The sequence below is a fragment of the Aotus nancymaae genome, unplaced genomic scaffold, assembly GCF_030222135.1.
Source record: "Aotus nancymaae isolate 86718 unplaced genomic scaffold, 86718_ANA_hifiasm-v0.15.2.pri h1tg000064l_1, whole genome shotgun sequence".
In the NCBI taxonomy this organism is placed as follows: Eukaryota; Metazoa; Chordata; class Mammalia; order Primates; family Aotidae; genus Aotus; species Aotus nancymaae.
This window is the reverse complement of record NW_026988479.1, coordinates 16,646,248-16,666,209: the sequence shown is the minus strand read 5'-3', so window position 1 is coordinate 16,666,209 and position 19,962 is coordinate 16,646,248. Positions and strand designations below refer to the sequence as shown.

The following is a 19,962-nucleotide window of genomic DNA, read 5'->3' as shown; positions in this document are numbered from 1 at the left end:
CCAACATCCCCCAGGCCTCTCCCCTAGCACCCTCTACCCAGGATTGTTCATCTGCACCCAGGTATACGACGTGAGAGCCCAAGGGTGGGGCTGCTGCGGTGTCGTGAAGAGCCACCCCGCTTGCTGGGAAGCCGCTTCCAGGAGAGGTTCTTTCTGCTGCGTGGCCGCTGCCTGCTGCTGCTCAAGGAGAAGAAGGTGAGGCCCTGGGGCCAGAAGCGTGGGATGCTGGGTGGCCATGGAGGAGGAGCCATGACTGCACCCACCCTCTGACTCCGCAGCCCACACTCTTATCAATCTATTGTTTTCATGCCGCCGACTTCTGTGACCCTGTGACCACAGACCCCATTGCTTCTATGACTTCTTGACCTCATTAACCACAATCTCTCATCTCTCGACCTCACTGACTCTGTTTCTGTTCTCAGAGCTCTAAACCAGAACGGGAATGGCCTTTGGAAGGTGCCAAAGTCTACCTGGGAATCCGCAAGAAGTTGAAGCCCCCAACGCCGTGAGTTTTCTTCCCCAGCCTGCACTTCTAGGGCCTTCCTGCTTCATCCCTCTGCCTTTTCTGACTGTCCCATCACTGTTCTTTGTCTCCCAGGTGGGGCTTCACACTGATACTGGAGAAGATGCACCTGTGAGTACCTCCTGCCCTGGCTTCTCCTCTGGCCCAGCTCTGCACCCTGTCTTTTCTCCTCCCTCTTTCTATCCTCCATTCCTATAGCTGTGACCCTCTCTTTCTCTCTGATTCCACTCTGATCACCCCAGCTACTTGTCCTGCACTGACGAAGATGAGACATGGGATTGGACCACCAGCATCCTTAAAGCTCAGGTGAGGGGAAGGAAAAGACTGAGGGCTGGTTCTGTGGTCCCCCTGGGGCCCAACTATCCCCCTCAGTGCCCTTCATGCCCACTGGTGCCAATCCCTCACGTTCTCACCAGCACGATGACCAGCAGCCAGTGGTCTTACGACGCCGCTCCTCCTCTGACCTTGCCCGTCAGAAGTTTGGCACTATGCCTTTGCTGCCCATCCACGGCGATGACAGTGGAGCCACCCTCCTCTCTGCCAATCAGACCCTGGTAAGGCACCCTGCCTGCCCCAACCCCTGATTCCTACCGTAACCCTTGTCACATTGCAGTAGGGAGTGGTGTGCCTGCCAGCCTGGTGCCACCCTATGCTCACTGTCCCCCTCCCTTCTGCCTTCTCCGCCCCATTGCCCACCCCTGTCTCCTGTTGCTAGTCCTCACTGTGTCTTTATGTCTTTCCCTCCCCTTGTCCCCACCCCACCTGTGCCCAGCGGCGACTACACAACCGGAGGACCCTGTCCATGTTCTTTGTGAGTATTGTGCCTGCTCCAGCAGTGTGCCTGTCAGCCCTGTGTTGCTCTGTGCTGCCTGAGCCCTAGGTGTGCTTTGTTTTCCTCATGTAGACCATCAGGATGTGTGTATGTTGTGGGGGGCAGGACAGAGAGAGAGAGGAGAAAGAGAGAGGAGGCCAGAAAGAATGAGGACAATGAGGGATGTAAGATGTGGTAATAAAAGGAGAAAGTTGGCCAGGCGCAGTGGCTCATGCCAGTAATCCCAGCATCTTGGAAGGCTGAGGCGGGTGGATCACCTGAGGTCAGGGGTTCAAGACCAGCCCAATCAACATGGTGAAACCCTGTCTCTACTAAAAGTACAAAATTAGCTGGGTGTGGTGGTGCATGCCTGTAATTCCAGCTACTTGGGAGGCTGAGGCAGGAGAATCGTTTGAACCTGGGAAGTGGAGGTTGCGGTGAGCCGAGATTGCGCCATTGCACTCCAGTCTGGGTGACAAGAGCAAAACTCCAACTCAAAAAAAAAAAAATGGAGAAAGGTGTCAGAGAATCTGTGAAATAGAAGGCAAATGATGAAGTGAATGCATTTTTGGAGTTAGACAGACCTGAGTTCGAACTCCAGCTCTACCATTTACTCATTATGTGATGCTGGGCAACTCCCTTTGCACTTCACTTGACTCTTTTGCAGTAAAACACACTGCATAGGGTTGTTCCAATATTATACATGCCAAGTATTTTGCAGCATCTGGCCCAGAGGAAGAACTCAGTAATGTTAGTGATTAATAATCTGGTAACCCTAACTCTGTGTCCACTCCTGCCACCCCATTCCAATCCAGCCGATGAAGTCATCCCAGGGGTCTGTGGAGGAGCAAGAGGAGCTGGAGGAGCCTGTGTATGAGGAGCCAGTGTATGAGGAAGTAGGGGCCTTCCCTGAGTTGACCCAGGACACCTCCACCTCCTTCTCTACCACACGGGAGTGGGCAGTGAAGCCAGAGAACCCCCTCACCAGCCAGAAGTCCTTGGATCAACCTTTTCTCTCCAAGTCAAGCACCCTGGGCCAGGAGGAGAGGCCACCTGAGCCTCCTCCAGGCCCCTCTTCAAAGAGCAGTCCCCAGGCACGGGGTTCCCTGGAAGAACAGCTGCTTCAAGAGCTCAACAGCCTCATCCTGAGGAAAGGAGAGATCCCTGCAGGCCTGGGAAGTCCTTCCCAGCCCTCCAGTCCCCAGTCCCCTGGCCCCATTGGCCTTCCAACACAGACACCTGGTTTCCCCACCCAACCCCCCTGCACTTCCAGTCCACCCTCCAGCCAGCCCCTCACATGACCCTAGGACCAGCAGACTGAGAGAGTAGGTACCAGAAGACCCAGAAGCTCTTATCATGGCACTGCTGGCAGCTTCCTCTGCCCTAGCTGTAAAGACTCCAGAATCCAGTGTGGTGCTGTGGAAGGAGCACTGGACTGAAGGCTTCAGTGGCTGCATGTCCCAGGACAGGTCATGGCATTTTTCTGTACCATGAGTAACTGAAGTAAGGAGAGTAGTGAATGTCAAACTGTGTTTCTCAGAGCCATAGCCCCACATATTTTCCCTCAACAAGGGCAGCTCCTGCTTTATATATTTGATATGTTAGGGGTTCTATGAGACATTTTGGGTTTTAAAGGAATGGTTTTTTTCTGCATTAAAGAAAAAAATGCTTTGGAAACCAGAGGCCTGGATGATGTTCAAGTCATCCAGTTATCCTGCCCCACTGCCTACATTCTGGAACTACAAAGAAGCCTGGAGTAGGGAGACTGATTGAGTTTGAGGGGCTGGGACCGGGGGAGCCAAAAATAAATGAGTCATTGTCAATAAACCTTCGAAACAAAAGACTACCATTCTCATCCATTCATTCATTCAACAAATATGTATTGTGCACCTAATTGGTGCCAGGTCTGGGGATGTAGGATAAACAAAACAAACAGGGCCCCTGCTCTTATGGATCCTCCGTGGAGGGGAATAGAACATAGCAAATAAACACATAAACCAGTACTTGAACAAGTGAGTTTAGTCCTGTGAAGAAACTAAACCAGAGTGATTGTGGAGGCTGGGTGCAGTGTCTCATACCTGTAATCCCACCACTTTAGGAGGCCAAGGTGGGCAGATTACCTTAGGTCAGGAGTTCAAGACCAGCCTGGCCAACATGGTGAAACCCTGTCTGTACTAAAAATACAAAATTAGCAGGGTGTGATGGCATGTGCCTGTAATCCCAGCTATTTGGAAGGCTGAGGCAGGAGAATCACTTGATCCTAGGAGGCAGAGGTTGCAGTAAGCCAAGATCACACCATTGCACTCCAGCCTGGGTGACAGAGCAAGACTCCGTCCCCCACCCCCCCAAAAAAAGAGTGATTATGGAGATGGCCTTTGGACTGGATGGGAAGGCATCTGTGAAGAGCTGCAAAGTAAGGGAAAGAAGCTGTTGGAGGAGAAAGGTAGAATGCTGGAAGGAGGAGCTTCTGGAGAAAGAAAGCAGGCATGAAGAATGCTCTGCACTGCAAGGAACTTGGTCTACTGGGGGAACAGCAAGGAGGCTGGAGCACAGTGAGCAGGGTCTTCCATGCATAGCCTTGAAGGCCATGGATTCTATTTGGATTTTATTCTGAAGCAATTGCATTTTAAACAAGAAAGTGATGAGATCTTATTTCCCTTTAAAAAAGAAAAAAAGATTGATTACTCTGAGTACTGTGTGAACAGTGGGTTGGGGTGGGGGCAGTGTGGAAGCAAGGAGACCAGATATTAGACCAGAAGACTAATAATGGTGGCTTGGACTAGGATGGTGGCCTTGGAAATCAAGGGAAGTGGAACAATAGGTTTTTGTTTGTTTGTTTGTTGTTGTTGTTTGAAATAGAACCTATAGGACTTGCTGATGGATGGATGGAGGGGTAGGAGAAGGCACACTGACTCTGGGTTTCTGACTTAACTAACTGGAGGAAATGTGGTGCCATTTAAAATGTTACCTGGGGGAGGATCAGGTTGAAGGAGTTTTAAAAGATCTAAAAGTTGAGGTTCCTATTATATATACTAGTAGAGGTGTCACTGGGGAGTTGTAAGTGTGAATCTAGAGTTTTGAGCCATGTCAAGGGTACGAAGACAGGTGCCTGAGCCAAGGGAGCTTAGGTGAGGAGGATGAGGCATGGGGTGAGGCTCCTCAGAAATTACTGCTTGGGCTGGAAGATCCTGAAGGTGGCAGGGGCTTCCTGCGCATCTCCCAGCTCTCACCGACTCACTGGTATCGTTTAGTTTTCAGCGGGGCCCAGTCTTTTTTCCTTTGGGCCTGGTTCCTTCCTGGCTCCAGGCATCTTTCCCACCCCGCTCACGCTTGCTTTTCCAGTTAAGCGGGAATTAGGAAAAGGTCTGGGACCAGCCCTTTCTTCGTCAGATGCATCTTTGCTCAGGTGCCCAGTGACTCAGTTTCCCTGGTCACACATTGAGTTTCTCGCCATTCCTCATCATTAGCTCGGGGACTGGTGATCTACATATGCAAATGAATAATTATCAATAATTACAGGCTGAATCAGAGGCTATGCTACAAATAGAACTCAGGCGTCTTGACTCAGAAGGCTGGGGTTCTCCCCACCGCCCAGCGGACGCTGCGTCTGCCCCGTCGCCCGGACCCTTCCGGGGTATTCTCGGTAGTAACAGGTTTAGTTCCCCTGCGGCGCCCTCTCGCTTCCGCGCCCTGCGCCGTCGCCGGACGAGGCGTGGGCGGGCAGAGGGCGGGGCCTGGGTAGGCCTGGGGCGGGGCTCCACAGTGGGCGGGGCTTCTTCAAGTTCCGGAGTCCAGTCGCTGGCCGCCTTGCTGGAGCGGAGATGCAGCCGCCGCCCCGAAAAGTAAGCTTGGACCTGAATGGGGTACTCCTGGCGGGCTGGAGGAGCAGAGGGAGCTAAGGGGGCACCCGACTCTGGGTGGGAGACGGGAAGTCGGAAGGGGTCAGAGGCCAACCCAGAAGTAACAGAGGAAACAGCTCAGCCCCTCCCCGGCCCCGCCCCCTCACCGCTCCCTGCGCGGTGTGTTTTTTTAGGGCCTCGCGCCGGGGGTCTTCATCCTCTCCTTGCCCCCACAGGTGAAGCCGGCCCAGGAGGTGAAGCTTCGCTTCCTGGAACAGCTGAGCATCCTTCAGACCCGGCAGCAAAGGGAGGCGGATCTGCTGGAGGACATCAGGTAGCCCCTAAGCCCCTTCACTTACACTCACCTTTGTCGTTGCACGCCTCTTCTCCCCAACATATATCTGCCCGGGTGGAGGAACGGGCCAAGAGCTCCCCAGCCGACCCATCCACAGCCCTCACCCTAGGCCTGGCCTCTCCAGATACTGAATAGGAATGCTCCCCCACCTAACCCCCCCACCCCACACCCACATTAACACACAGGAACCCTCCCTCAAAGCCCTTGACTCTACACCACTGCCCCCACACCCACAATCAAGCTTAGGGCAAAATCCCTCTCCCTCTTCCAGACCTGTTGGAAGGCTGGCAGACAATGTACCCAGGCCCCCATCAGTCTTCACCCCTAAGCCCACATATGAACCTCCAGGGTAGGGAGGATCCTGCTGGGGCCCTGAGCAGTGAGATGAGGGTTTCCTGTGTTGCAGCTGCCCGAGGTGATCTCAAGGACTCTTATCAGTCCCATTCCCGCTGGGTGTAGTCACACTCTAGGAACCTGGCTCCCCCGCTTCCTCCTGCCCAGAGTAGAGGACTGAGGATGGGAGAACAGGACCAAACGTAACCTTATCCCCCACCTCACCCCCCACCTGCAATCTCCACAGATCCTACAGCAAGCAGAGGGCAGCCATTGAACGGGAGTATGGGCAGGTATGGGACTTTTCTCTGGACCTTACCTCTTGTTCCAGCCTCCTTTACATCACCAGCAATGTCTGTCCATACCTATCCCTACTATGGTCAAGAGCAGATGCCTAGAGTGAGACAGACTGGTGTCAGACCCCTGCTGTGTAATTGTAGCCGTGTGACCTTGGACAAGTTACTTAATCTTTCTTGGTCTCAGTTTCTTTCTCTGTAAAATGGGAATAATAATAATACCTTCGTGTAGTAGGGTTGTTGTAAGGATTAAACAAATTAATGACTATAAGGCATTTAGCAAAGCAAGTGGCACGTAACGTACCCAAAGAATGGTATGATTATACTCTGATCTCATATTCTCCCAGTTGGGGTGGGTCTTTGAAAGGGAACTTGGTCTGTGATGGCTTTTTCACCAGGCACTCCAGAAACTGGCTGGCCCATTCCTGAAGAGGGAAGGGCACCGGAGTGGCGAGATGGACAACAGGTGGGCCGTATGGAGGCAGTGGGCCACAGGGGCTAAAAAGTGATGGGGAGCTCAGCCCCAGGAACCTGTGGGGATGAAGGCCTAGCAAGTGGGGAGGGCATGTGAGCTGCAGGTAGAGCTGACACAGCAGCAGCAGCGGAGCTGACCCAGCAAGGACACTGTGGGTTGGGTGGAGGGCAGGAGTGAGGCTTGTGGCTGAGCTAATGGGCTGATCGATTGATGGGCTCCCAGACAAGGGAGGACTGGAAAGCACTCTGTCTCCCATGGTGTTGGTCAGGGGGCGGCGGGGGGCGGGTCTCATGAAGCTGTGGAGTGCTCTCCTCCTCAACACAGACCTTCTCTGGGGAGGGGCAGGACAGTGTTTGGTGCCTGGCGCTGCCTGCTGGATGCCACCGTGGCTGGGGGCCAAACCCGGCTCCAGGCATCCGACCGATACCGTGACCTAGCAGGGGGTACAGGGCGGAGCGCCAAGGAGCAGGTGCTTAGGAAGGTATGGCTCAGAGGATGGGGTGAAGGAAGAGCTGGCTTGGGACCAGAGGTGGCCTAGGTCAGGACTTTGTGTATGCATCCCGATAGGGAACAGAGAACCTCCAGAGGGCGCAGGCTGAGGTGCTGCAGTCTGTCCGGGAGCTGAGCCGAAGTCGGAAACTGTATGGGCAGCGGGAACGAGTGTGGGCCTTGGCACAGGAGAAGGCAGCTGATGTCCAGGCCAGGTGGGGTCATGGAGAGTGGGGAAGCCCAAGGTGGGGGAACAGGGAGGTGGGGCTGTGTGGGGTTGGAGCCAAGTCACCAAACCTGGGCCTGACTCTGATCTCATATTCTCCCAGTTGGGGTGGGTCTGACTCCTTTCCCTCCTCCGCACAGGCTAAACCGAAGTGACCATGGGATCTTCCACTCTCGCACCAGTCTCCAGAAACTGAGCACCAAGGTTTGAGGGATGAGGGCATAAGTGTGGGGCAGGGAAGAGAGGGGGCAGAGTAGTCTAGTGGTTTGGAACCTAGGTGCATAAGTATGAGAGACTGAGTAGAATCCAGGCTCCCCTGCTTCCTGGGTTGGTGACCTTGGTTAATTTACTTGACCTCTCTGAGCCTTATTTTCTTCATTTTTAAAATGGAAAGAATACCTTTTTTTTCAGTCCTTTAATATGCATTTATTGAGGGTCTATGTATAGTAGCCACTGTTCTAGACACCACGGATACAGTGGAGAACACTACCAATGGAGTTCCTGCCCTCACAGCCTGGTTAAGAAAGACAGACAGCAAATAAATACTTATGTTAGGATGAAAACAAAACAAGGTACTATGATAAAGAATGACAAAGGGGTAGAATTTAGAGGGAGGCCTCTCTGAATAGGTGGCCTAACTGTCAAGAAGGAGCTGGTCTTGCAAAGATCTAGGGGAAGAACATTCCAGAAAGAAGAAATGGCAAGTGCAAAGGCTCTGAGGTAGCAATAACTTTGTAAGCTTGAGGAACTGAGAGAAGGCCAGTGTGGCTGGAGTACTGTGAGCAAGGGAACAAGCACTTGAAAAGAGGTCAGAGAGGTTGCCGGGGCCAGCTCATATTGGACTTGGTGGACCATGGTAAGGAACAGTAGATTATATTTTAAATGTGTGCAGAAGGCACCAGAGGATTTTGACCAGGAGTTGTGAGTATGCAAAATTTTTAGTGTAGTGCCAGGCACATAGTAAGCACTCAATAATGTGAGAATCCATTCTGGATCTGGGTTCTCAATTGGTCTTGGAAGGACTCTGGGGGTCGAGGGCTTCCTACTGACACCAGTTTACCCTCCTAGCTGTCCACCCAGTCAGCCCAGTACTCCCAGCAGCTGCGAGCAGCCCGCAATGAGTACCTGCTTAACTTGGTAGCTACCAATGCGCACCTTGACCATTACTACCAGGAGGAACTGCCAGCTCTGCTCAAGGCCAGTCTTAACCCATATACCCATCCCTCAGCAGGGAGGGAGAGGAGGACCTTCCCCTGCTTCTTGATGCCCATGACACTGGGTAGTGCAGGGGATCTTGTCTGCTTAGAGTGGGTAGATGATAGATACTTGGGCTCTGGTTCTGCTCCTAGCTGGCTGCATGGCATTGTTCAGTACACTTAACCCTTCTGAACCCCAGATTCCTCATGAGGGATAACCCCTTCTTTGCCTATCTTATAACATTAATGGGGCTCAAAGGAGAGAATGAATGTGAAGTAAACTGCTAAGTGCTCTGCACACATGAGGGCCTTTCTCACGAATGTCTTCTTCCCTCCTTCCCATACCTCATGCCCATCACCCATCAAATCTGGAATGAGCCTACTGTACAGTAGAGGTCTGGGGGAAGGGTGGTGTCAGTATCTTTGGGTTTTCTCTAGGCCCTGGTCAGTGAGCTGTCAGAACACTTGAGGGACCCCCTGACCTCCCTGAGCCGCACTGAGCTGGAAGCCGCAGAGGTCATCTTGGAGCATGCCCACCGCGGGGAGCAGACAACCTCCCAGGTGTGGGCTTCAGCCTGTAAGAGCTCCCCAGGGATCCTTTTTACCCTTCCCTCCCAATGCAGACCTTCCCACTGCACATCTGCCCCTTTCCTTCACACGTCCTCTTTCTTCCAAGAAGTGCTAGGGACAGGGTTGGAGAGTGAGCCAGTGAATGAGTGACTGACTTTTCCCATCCCCTAGGTAAGCTGGGAGCAAGACCTGAAGCTGTTTCTTCAGGAGCCTGGCGTATTTTCCCCCACCCCACCTCAGCAGTTTCAGCCAGCAGGGACTGATCAGGTGAGACCTTCCTGCTTGTTGGAACCGGGCCACACATAAAGGGGACTATGGTTTAGGCCTCCTCCTCCATTAGCCTTGTCTTTGTGTTAACTTACTGCATGTTATACCATGGAAAGGGGGTTTCAGAACTCCAGCTCACCTCCCTCCCACGAGAACACAAAAACACACCTCAGTCTACCTTTCAGTCACTTGACTGCACCATCCTTTTCATTCTACCTCTGTCCCTCGACCTGGATCCCGTTTCTGAAGCTCTGTGTCTCTGTGTCCACATTACCTGTGTCCATGCCATAGGCATGTTCCCCTTCGTCTTTGTCCTTGTCCTTGGAGGTCAAGACAGAGTGGAAAAAGGAGGGAACTGGAGAGAAGGAGCAGCCTCACGTCCTCTCACAGCACCCCCTGCCCCATGCAGGTATGTGTCCTGGAGTGGGGAGCAGAAGGCATGGCTGGCGAGAGTGGCCTGGAGAAAGAAGTTCAGCGCTTGACCAGCCGAGCTGCCCGTGACTACAAGATCCAGAATCATGGGCATCGGGTGAGGTGGGGGGCACAGGTGTCATGCGCACCTTCTTATCTCAGCAAGAAGAGCTGAGAGGGGATCCTAGAGCCATTGGGGGTGTCATGGAGCTACAGAGGGGAGGGAAAGGTTTTTGTTTTTTGTTTTCTTAAATGGATGAGAGGTATTTTAAGGTAACAGTGTGGCACAGTAGTTAAGAGCAGAGTTTTTGGAACTAGACTGATATAGGTTCAAATTCTCTTCTCTGCTTCCTAGTTCTGTAACTCTGGGTAAGGGAGTGACTTAACCTTCCTGGACTTCAATTTCCTCATTGCTAAAGTAGGGCCAATAATAGCGCCCACCTCATAGGGAAGAGTAAATGACATAATGGGTATGATGCAACTAGCAAAGTACCAGGCCCATAGCAAGTCATGCCCAACAGTATCTCCACCCACCCCTGTTCTCTGCCTTCCCAACCAGGTACTGCAGCGACTGGAGCAGAGGCGACAGCAGGCTTTAGAGAGAGAGGCTCCAGGCATAGAACAGAGGTTACAGGAAGTGCGAGAGAGCATCCACCGGGCACAGGTGAGATACAGCCCTGGGGTTAGAGATCCCACCTTCTCAGGGAAGCCTCACTCCCTCTACTTCTCTTTCTGATGGTGGGAAGGAGAGAAGGGAGAGGCAGAAAATAGACACTGCCATGGGCCTGGTTCCACTAACTTACTTCCTCCTCATGCCAGGTGAGCCAGGTGAAGGGGGCTGCCCGGCTGGCTCTGCTGCAGGGGGCGGGCCTAGATGTGCAGCGCTGGCTGAAGCCAGCCATGACCCAGGCCCAGGATGAGGTGGAGCAGGAGCGACGGCTCAGCGAGGCTCGGCTGTCCCAGAGGGACCTCTCTCCAACTGTGAGCTCCTCCTGCGACACTACCCATACATACTTAGAAGGGAAAAACTCCAGTGGAAGACAGACTTTATAAAACTGGAATCACAGTTGTGCCTAACTCATAGGGTTATTGTGAGGCTTAAGTGAAATCATTCATATATAATTCTTTGCATAATTTCTGGCATAGAGTCTACAGTAAATTTTTATTATGAGCATAATAGAATGATTAAGAAGTAGGGCTCTGGGGCAATCTGTAAGGCCTTTAAGTACCAGCAACTCCGCTTATGAGCTGTGCAATCTCGAAAAGTGACTTAACCTTTCTGAACATCAGTTTCCTTGTAAGTAAAGCGAGGTTAATAGTTGTGCAAAATAAAACTGGCTCTTTATGAAGATTAAATGAGACAATATGCATAAGATACTTAGCATTGAGCATGGCACATGGTACGCACTCAATTGCTGTAATGCTGCTATCACTTTTAGTATTATCCTGCTCTGTGGTGACTGTGGTTGTGTACATGATGAGTGGATGGGTGCTACTACCTTGGAGAGGGATCCATGGTGTCCTTCAGGGGGAAGATGGAAGAGTGGGAGATATAACCAGTGCTCGAGAGTGGGCCCCATATGAGGTCAGTTCTTTGCCCCTCCAGGCTGAGGATGCTGAGCTGTCTGACTTTGAGGAATGTGAGGAGACGGGAGAGCTCTTTGAGGAGCCTGCCCCCGCAGCCCTGGCCACCAGGCCCCTCCCCTGCCCTGCACATGTGGTATTTCGCTATCAGGTATGAATTGTATGGGAACCTCTGATGGGCAAGGGTAGGGGGACAGCCAAGACCTTAATCCTTCGTGTGTGGCCCAGGCAGGGCATGAGGATGAGCTGACCATCATGGAGGGTGAGTGGCTGGAGGTCATAGAGGAGGGAGATGCTGACGAATGGGTCAAGGTGGGTATGGGACCCTGGGCTCTGACTTTGGGTTAGGGGCAATGGGAGGGACTTTTCTGTGGACCCCATGAACCCAGCCAGGCAAAGCTACAAGCCTGAGTAGAGCAGAGCCAGGGTCATGGACTGCTGAGGTAAGTCTGATATCTGTTCCCATTGCTGGGTGAGCAGGCTCGGAACCAGCACGGCGAGGTAGGCTTTGTCCCTGAGCGGTATCTCAACTTCCCCGACCTCTCCCTCCCAGAGAGCGGCCAAGACAGTGACAATCCCTCCGGGGCAGAGCCCACAGGTAAGAAAGGGAAATTTTGGGTCAGGGGACCCTTGGTATGGAGAATTGTTAGGGGTTATAGCCCTGAGGTGTCAGGGTCCTGGGGCACCGCCACCTGCCTCCCTCTCACCGTCTCTCTCGGCCTCTGTAGCATTCCTGGCACGGGCCCTGTACAGCTACACCGGACAGAGTGCAGAGGAGCTGAGCTTCCCCGAAGGGGCGCTCATCCGTCTGCTGCCCCGAGCCCAAGATGGAGTAGATGATGGCTTCTGGAGGGGAGAATTTGGAGGCTGTGTTGGGGTCTTCCCCTCCCTGCTGGTAGAAGAGCTGCTTGGCCCCCCAGGGCCACCTGAACTCTCTGACCCTGAACAGGTGAGGCTTACCTTCTCTCTGAACTCCCCAGGCACCTCTGGGTTGACCCTCCCACCCCAATAAAGCTTCATATTCATCTTAATGCCCTCTTTGCTCCTCAGGTTTACCTGTAGTGGCCTGGGGCTCCCCATCTCCTGTGGCTGGGCAGGGGAAAGGGAAACCAAGGCAGCCTTCATAGGAGTTTGGGGGTTCTACTTTAGTGCTGGATAGATCTGGGTTCAAATTTCTATTGCATGACGAACAATGATTTAACCTCTCTGAGCTTGTTTCTTCACATGTAAAATGGGGATAATACTTACTTTAGCAGGCTCACTATCATAATTAGAGATAATCGAGGTAAAGCCTTTAGCACAGTGGAATGCAGAAGGTGCTTCAATATAAGAATGCCTGTTGTTATACTGTATATACATACAGCAGAAGAGCATAGGAGTGGGCATCAGGAGAGCTGGGTTCTAGCCAGCACTCTGCCAATAACTGGCTCTGTGATTTTGGACAGCTGGCTTAACCTGGGTCTTACTTCTAACATAGGAGTCATATTAATAAAAATGCCTACCTTGGCTGGGCACAGTGGCTCACGCCTATAATCCCAGCACTTTGAGAGGCTGAGGCAGGTGGTTCATGAGGTTAGGAGTTCAAGGCCAGCCTGATCAATATGGTGAAACCCCATCTGTACTAAAAATACAAAAATTAACTGGGTGTGGTGGTACACGCCTGTAGACACAGCTACTTGAGAGGTTGAGGCAGGAGAATCGCTTGAATCTGGGAGGCAGAGGTTGCAGTGAGCCAAGATGGCACCACTGCACTCCAGCCTGGGTGACAGAGCGAGAGTCTGTCTCAAAAAAAAAAAAAAAATGCCTACGTCATGGGGTAAAGGTGAGAACTGAATGTATTAGTACGTGTGAAGTGCTAGCAGAACACGTGAGATGGTAAATGTAAACATTCAATACATATTGGCTGTTGAAATATCTGTCAGCCACAACCCCCACCTGAATACAAGCATTTGGCCACTACCTGTATTGGGAAGTGATGAGGAAGGAACTGAAAATGGGATGAGAGGAGAAGCTGGTAAAACCTCCCCATCTGCCAGGAATAACTCTGTGCCCACCCCACCTCCAGGTGCTGCCGTCCCCTTCTCCTCCCAGCTTCTCCCCACCTGTACCTACCTCTGCGTTGGATGGGCCCCCTGCACCTGTCCTGCCTGGGGGTGAGTGGAGGGAATTGGGGGCCTTGGGAGGCTAACGAACAGGAAGAACAAGGAAGCTTGGGCTCCTAGGTCACCCTCCAGTCCTCTCCGTGCCCCCAGGCATCTTGCAATAAGGTCTTGCAGCTTGGTGGACAGCACTTGCCTGGGCTCTGGAGCTAGGCTGACTGATTCAGGTCCTGCTCTGTCACTTCCAAGTATGTGACTTGAGGTGGGATTCTGAGCCTGTCTGGGCCTCAGTTTATGTTCTTTATGAGGTAAGGAAAAGGTACTAGCTCACTGAATTGTTATGAGAGTTAAAAAAGATGCCTGTGGACTACACAGCATTGTGCCTGGCACAGTAAGTACGTCGTCACTGTTATTATTTTAAAAATTAGTGGGCTGGGCATGGTGGCTCACACCTGTAATCCCATTACTTTGGGAGGCTGAGTCGTGTGGATCACCTGAGGTCAGGAGTTCAAAACCAGCCTGGCCAACATGGCGAAACCCCATCTCTACTAAAATACAAAAATTAGTCAGGTGTGGTGCCCACCGGTAATCCCAGCTACTCAGGGGACTGAGGCAGGAGAATCACTTGAACCCAGGAGGCAGAGGTTGCAGTGAGCAGAGATCGTGCCACTGCACTTCAGCCTGGATGACAGAGTGAGACTACATCTCAGAAAATAAAAAAAAAAGCTAACTTTTCTCACTGTGCCCTCCCAATGTGCACTTTTTGCTCCTAGAGTCCGGATACCTACCTTTATGTCATTATTTTTTCTCTTCTGATGCTTACCTTTTTTTTTCTTTTTAAATGTCTATAGCAGTTTTATTATTTATTTTAGATTCAGGAGGTACATGTGCTTGTTTGTTATGTGGATATATTATATACTGGTGGAGATTGGGCTATTAGCGTACCTGTTACTCAAATAGTGAGCATTGTACCTGATAGGTAATTTTTCAGCCCTCACCCCTGCCTCCACTCCCTTTGCCCCCTTTGGAGTCCTGGGTGTCTGTTATTTCCATCTCTCTGTCCATGTGTACCTGTTGTTTAGCTCCCACTTACAAGTGAGAACATGCAATATTTGGTTTTCTGTTTCTGAGTTAGTTCTCTTAGGTTAATGGCCTCCAGCTCCATCCATATTGCTGTGACATGGACATGATTTCATTCTTTTTTATGGCTGTGGAATGCCTGCCTTTTCTAAAACCTTCTGGTACTTCCACCTTGTCCACAAGGAGTCTCCCTCCCTGGAGTTACTACCACCCCAAGTTCACTTGGCGTAACTTAGCACTTAGTCATTTATTGTGTTTTTTGAGGTTTCATTATTGGTTTCTTGACAGCCATTGGGGGTGGGAGTGCTGTGTATCCTATCTCCCTTTGTTTTGTACCTTGAGCAGAGCTCATTATACAGCAGTTGCCCAGTAAATGTTGAGGATAGTGGATGGAGTGATGGTGATCATTAATTTAGCAAATATTTATAGAATGGCACTGTCCTAAGTGCTGGAGATATTGAACAAAACAAAGTCTGAAGACTGACTTGTGGTTCTTGTTTCCAGACAAAGCCCTGGACCTCCCTGGGTTCCTGGACATGATGGCACCTCGACTCAGGCCGGTAAGGGCCCTTGCCTTGGGGAAGAGTGTGTGTAGAGGGTCATTCCACCCAGTCCTGTTGTGTCTGCAGGGCTGTGGGAATAGGGATAACCTTAAGGGAGGACTCTGGAGAACTAACTGTGTGTTCCCTACAGATGCGTCCACCACCTCCCCCGCCAGCTAAAGCCCCAGATCCTGGCCACGCAGAACCCCTCACCTGAAGGCCAGGGAATCCCTGACCCCCCGTGATGCTGCTGCCCCTATCTTCAAGCTGTCAGACCACACCCTCAGTGATCCAGAGCAACACAGCCAAAAGCTGGAATCTCCCTTATTTCCACCCTCACCTCCAAGGGTAGAAATTTGCCCCTTCCCACTTCTGGGGCTGGAACCCACTCCTTTTTTTTCAATTGTCCTATCATCTCAAGGAATGAACTACTCCTTTCTCTTCTGCCACCACCCTACTTAGGGTGGTGAAATGCCTGAAATCTCTGGGGCTGGAAACCATCCATCAAGTCTCTAGTGGTCCCGGCCTACCTCTGTCTCCACCCTGGCTCTGTGACCCACCCCACTCTGGATGCCAGGGTCACTGGGGTTGGGCCCGGGAGAGGAACAGGCCTTGGGAATCAGAAGGAGCTGGAGCCAGGATGCGAAGCAGCTGTAATGGTCTAAGCGGATTTATTGACAGTGAATAAAGGGCACGAAGGCCAGGCCAGGGCCTGGGCCTCTTGTGCTAAGAGGGCAGGGGGCCTACGGTGCTATTGCTTTAGGGGCCCACCAGGGGCAGGAGCCTATTCCCAGCTGCCACGCTCTATCATATAGAGCGAGGTGTTGGGGAAGGCGGGTCAGGCAGCCTGTTGCAGGCAGGGGAAGGAGAAGAGACTGAGGGGCCATGACCTCTCCTGAGGCCCCTCAGCCTGAGACCATGCAACTCCAGGTGGAAGTAGAGCTGCTCCCTCAGCTGGAGGGCAGTCCTGTCCAGTGGAGGGGAGGGCCTTCACGCCCACCCACCCCCTGGCCCTGCCAGCTGGTAGTCCATCAGCACAGTGAGGAAGGAGACTTGGAGAAGAGGAAGAGTAACAGTGTTGCTGCCTATTCAAGCTGTGTCCAGCTTTTCCCCTGGGGCTGCAGAACCTTCCCTACTCCCACCACCAAACCAAGGGATTTATAGCAAAGGCTAAGCCTGCAGTTTACTCTGTGGGTTCAGGGAGCTGAAAGGCTTAAGTAGTTTAAGTAGGTGATGGGAAGGCAAGATTACCTCATTTAGGGCTCGGGCAGACTCACCTCACATACCCCCTGCTCCCCGTGGTAGAGACACCTGAAAGAAAGGGGAGGGTCAATAATCAGGTAACAGGAGTAGGTTCTATCAGTGCCCCCAGAGTAGACAGCAATAAGAGCTGAGCCCAGTGCAGCCCTGGCTGTGTTTTCCTACCTGGTGATTGGAAGTGTCTGGTTTGCTTGGCTGTCCATTTTCCTCTTGAGTGGGCAGCCCTGGGCTTGGGCCTCTCCCTCCGGCCCTCAGTGTTGGCTCTGCAGAGGCTCTGGGGTTCCCTTCAAGTGCACGAGGGGCTAGGCTGCTGTCTCTGAGTCTTCCATTCTGTACTGGGGGGCTGGCTAGGACCTGGGGCTGTGGCCTCTCGGGGGGCAGCCGCTCCATGGCAGGCATCCCTGCCTTGGGCTGTCCTCCTCCAGACCCCTGACCACCCCCTGGGTCCTGTCCCCCACCGGAGCCCCAGCTCCTGTCCGTGGGGGAGCCATCACGGTGTTCGTGCAGTCCATAGCGCTTCTCAATGTGTGTCACCCGGAACCTGGGAGGCGAGGGAACACTGGGATTTAGGACCACAACTCAGAGGCTGCTTGGCCCTCCCCTCTGACCAGGGACATCCTGGGTTTGGTGGCTACTTCCCTCAAGCCTAAGGTAGGGGAGGCCTTCTAAGATCGTAGGGCACGCTGTATGCCTGACTCCTGCTGGAGCTCCCAGTCCAGGAGGAAAGAGCCAGGGCCCACTTTTGGGATCAAGTGCCTGATCTTTGGGCCCCCTACCTCAACCTCCCTTTCCCTGGAGCACCTGCCCCACCTGCCCACAGAGAACACAGTGGTCTCCCCTGTCCGGGGGCGGCTTTTTCCTTCCTTGGACCGTCCCTGGCGGACAAGTGGAGGCCTCTTGCTGCGGCTGCAATGGATGCAAGGGGCTGCAGAGCCCAGGTGCACTGTGTGATGATGGGAGGGGGCTCCGTCCTGCAGGCTGGAGGTGGCATCCACACTGGACGGCAGGGATGAGGGGAGCAAGGGGTAACATTTCCATTTCTCTTCATGTTTTGTTTCTTATGTTCTTTCAGCATGCTCCTTAAAACTCCAGAAGTCCCAATTTCCCCAGACCCTGACATTTTTTCATGTCTTTAATAAACTCAACATTAAGATGTTAGTGACCACGTATTCTTCCTCTCAGGGCTGTTTGCTAAAAAGAGCATTGCTTAGCCCAAAGGAGTGGCACTAGAGGTGAATGTTAGGCTTGACGATATCTAGATGAGAGATACGGTTTGAAGGAATCAAGATTTCTACAAAACTTCTTTCTTCCTGTAAGTTAGCCAGCCTTGCCCTTCCCCCAACCCCATACATGCAAGGAGACTGGGAGAGGATTGTGCTGGAGGAGAGGATACTCTCCAAGGCAAGCTAAGTCATGCTGGCCCTTGTTTCCAGCTCACCTGGACAGCTGCACTGTCCCTTCTCCTTCACTGTCCCCCAGCATCTCCTTCAAGGCCTCAGCATTGGCTGAGGAAGAAGGAAAAGAGGGAGTCAGTGGAGGTGGAGGTCAGGGCAAGAGAAGGTTGGAGAAGGAGGGAGCAAGGGGCTAGGCTAGACCCACCTTCATTTTGGATGATGCAGCGAACAATCCTCTCCACTGTGTCCTCATTCATGTCGTCATCCTCAGCTGAAGGATGAAAGAGATTGGCAAGGAAGCAGGAATGAGTCAGCTTTGGGGGAGCATTACCTGGTGGCCCCCATCATTTATTGCTCAGGACATACCCTTTTACCTACTTGCTATCATGCTGGACCTCAGCATTTCAGGGACCATAAAAGATGGGGACACCAATGGGAGCCCAAGACTACCATCAGAGGACCCTTCCTGCCCATGCTGCCTTTTCTAGTTTTGCTTTCAGAGTGGTGTCCCCCCACTTGCTGACTCAAGAGTGCATCACTAGGCTTCCTGAGCAGGCTCTATCAGGATTTGGCCTGGGTCTGTTGGTCAGGGAGGCAGAGGTGAGGGGCAAAGGTGTGGGGAGAAGGGAGAAAGGTGACTGAGCCAGGGTTCCAGGCTCTTCACTTACGGGGCCGAAGCTGGGCATCGTCAGGCTCAGAGCCCCTCGACGTGCGGCAGCGGTAGCCCTTCTTCTTGAGCACGTGGCAGATCATGAAGCCTACCAGGCCCATGAGGAAGAAGACCAGCACAAGCAGGAAGAGCATGTACAGCCCATGTTGGGGCGGTTCCAGGTCAGGCTGTGGTTCCGACATGAGGCCCTGGGGGGCGAGCGCGGGCCAGGGCGCCTCCTGGGTTTAGGGGGCTGCAGCTGGGAATGGGGGAGGGGTAGGAATGCCTTGCTCAGGATCTGAAACAAGCTAGTCTCATCTGTCCGGCTCCACCCCCTACCCAACCAGGGAGCTGTCCGGGCCAAGGGTGCTGGTTCGCCAATACCGCCCGAGGCAAGAGGTCAGCGGCTACGCAAGCTCTGTACCACAACCCTGGTCCCGCTTCCCCGACGCCCCGAGCGTTCCCCTTTCCAGCTCGTTCGCGCTTCTGTCCCTCCCAAGGACACTGCAGCACGAGATGGGACGGAATTATTAGGCGGCGGGAGCAGAAATCGCGCCTGAGTCAGCGCCCTCACCTCCTCCGCGCCGGCCTGAGCCAGGCCTCTGCAACCCCCTCCTCTCAGTACTCCCGCACCCCTTCCCCTTTTCGGTTTCTCCCACCCTGACCACCTGGCCGACCCAGTACCGGTGATTTGGTTCTGGTTCCGGCTTCTGCTCGGGTTCCGGCTCCAGCGGCGTCCTAGTGCGGCTCAGGGCCCCCGACGCCCTCCCGGCGCTCATCCCTTGATTCCTCCCCTCCCCCTTCGCCGCCTCACCGGCCCCGGGCTGTGGCTATAGATACCGGCGCCGTGGCAGGCGGGGGGAGGGAAGGACAGAGAAGGATGCGGGCTGGCTGGGAGCGGCGGCAGGCTTCGAGCAACTCCGGCCCTGGATCAGAGAGATGGCCGCCTCCGCAGCCGCCCTGGCTTCCCAAATGCCTTCGCCCGTCGCGGGCCCAGGACCAGCGGGAGGAGCGCAGGTGTACGGGGCGGAGAGCGTGAGCCTTGCGCGCGCGTGACTGCGCCGGGCCCCCCCGGGGCAATGTGCGGCGCGGAGTCTGGGTCCGGGTGGGGGACAGGCTGTCCGGTGTGGGTGTTGTCCACTATCCGGCACGCCTGGCGCAGCTCCTGCCCTCAGATGCCCCGACCGAGCGGGGAGTTAAGAATCTTCCCCGAGGGCTGGGGGAAACCGGCTTTCCGCACCTTTGAGGGATGGAGTGGCGGGACCTTCGTAGCTTCCTAGAGAAGTGACCACGGCCTGCGCCCGGTTTGGGGCAAGCGGCTGGATGGGATGGCTCGGCTTTCCGAGGATCTGACCCCCGGCCGGAGAGAAATGGCCCTTGCATCCTAGGAGCGATGCTACCAGTTCCCCGCCCAAGCCTGGACGCTCAAAAGCCCCAGATCCCCGGAGAGCGGAGACGGGCGAGGGGCGGAGCTCCTCTGGGGGCGTGGCCTGGGTGCGGCTGGAGGCGGGCCCGCACCGCCCAGTTCCGCAGAGGCAGGCTACGTGCTGGCGCAGCACGCAC

General features: G+C 53.6%; 3 protein-coding genes across 8 annotated transcripts in view; 2 read left to right on the top strand and 1 right to left on the bottom strand.

Moving 5' to 3' along the window:
* The window catches only part of ARAP3 (ArfGAP with RhoGAP domain, ankyrin repeat and PH domain 3), a 28,310-nt gene extending 25,133 nt beyond the window's left edge, over positions 1 to 3,177 (top strand). For 2 of the 3 annotated variants that reach the window (XM_021677469.2, XM_012462870.3), the window contains 7 exons: positions 62 to 195; positions 423 to 505; positions 599 to 634; positions 766 to 829; positions 940 to 1,077; positions 1,296 to 1,334; positions 2,150 to 3,177. In XM_021677469.2, the coding sequence (XP_021533144.2) occupies positions 62 to 195; positions 423 to 505; positions 599 to 634; positions 766 to 829; positions 940 to 1,077; positions 1,296 to 1,334; positions 2,150 to 2,635 (980 nt within the window). In that variant the 3' untranslated portion in view covers positions 2,636 to 3,177. The remainder of the gene's footprint in view (positions 1 to 61; positions 196 to 422; positions 506 to 598; positions 635 to 765; positions 830 to 939; positions 1,078 to 1,295; positions 1,335 to 2,149) is intronic. The other variant, XM_012462939.3, reaches the window with a different exon arrangement.
* Positions 3,178 to 5,110: 1,933 nt separating this feature from the next.
* FCHSD1 (FCH and double SH3 domains 1) lies at positions 5,111 to 17,509 on the top strand. 2 transcript variants are annotated; one of them, XM_012463147.2, is made up of 20 exons: positions 5,111 to 5,176; positions 5,410 to 5,507; positions 6,109 to 6,154; positions 6,556 to 6,623; positions 6,978 to 7,113; positions 7,200 to 7,336; positions 7,488 to 7,551; positions 8,416 to 8,544; positions 8,982 to 9,104; positions 9,285 to 9,380; positions 9,790 to 9,909; positions 10,351 to 10,455; positions 10,611 to 10,772; positions 11,398 to 11,526; positions 11,604 to 11,687; positions 11,856 to 11,973; positions 12,104 to 12,324; positions 13,441 to 13,528; positions 15,059 to 15,114; positions 15,248 to 17,509. In XM_012463147.2, the coding sequence occupies exons 1-20, from the start codon at positions 5,156 to 5,158 to the stop codon at positions 15,311 to 15,313; spliced, it is 2,067 nt and encodes a 688-aa protein (XP_012318570.2). In that variant the 5' UTR covers positions 5,111 to 5,155; the 3' UTR covers positions 15,314 to 17,509. The 2 variants fall into 2 exon arrangements, with proteins under 2 accessions (XP_012318570.2, XP_012318646.2); XM_012463223.2 differs by lacking the exons at positions 5,111 to 5,176; positions 5,410 to 5,507; positions 6,109 to 6,154; positions 6,978 to 7,113 and having other exon boundaries at positions 6,162 to 6,623.
* RELL2 (RELT like 2) lies at positions 13,450 to 19,833 on the bottom strand. 3 transcript variants are annotated; one of them, XM_012463477.3, is made up of 8 exons: positions 19,084 to 19,833; positions 18,419 to 18,658; positions 17,956 to 18,021; positions 17,795 to 17,861; positions 17,167 to 17,352; positions 16,522 to 16,897; positions 16,374 to 16,407; positions 13,450 to 16,148 (listed from the first exon to the last, which is right to left on the bottom strand). In XM_012463477.3, the coding sequence occupies exons 2-7, from the start codon at positions 18,600 to 18,602 to the stop codon at positions 16,375 to 16,377; spliced, it is 912 nt and encodes a 303-aa protein (XP_012318900.1). In that variant the 5' UTR covers positions 18,603 to 18,658; positions 19,084 to 19,833; the 3' UTR covers positions 13,450 to 16,148; position 16,374. The 3 variants fall into 3 exon arrangements, with proteins under 3 accessions (XP_012318900.1, XP_012318769.1, XP_021533145.1); XM_012463346.2 differs by lacking the exons at positions 13,450 to 16,148; positions 16,374 to 16,407 and having other exon boundaries at positions 16,420 to 16,897; positions 19,084 to 19,217; XM_021677470.2 differs by lacking the exons at positions 13,450 to 16,148; positions 16,374 to 16,407; positions 17,167 to 17,352 and having other exon boundaries at positions 16,420 to 16,897; positions 19,084 to 19,256.
* Positions 19,834 to 19,962: the final 129 nt, after the last annotated feature.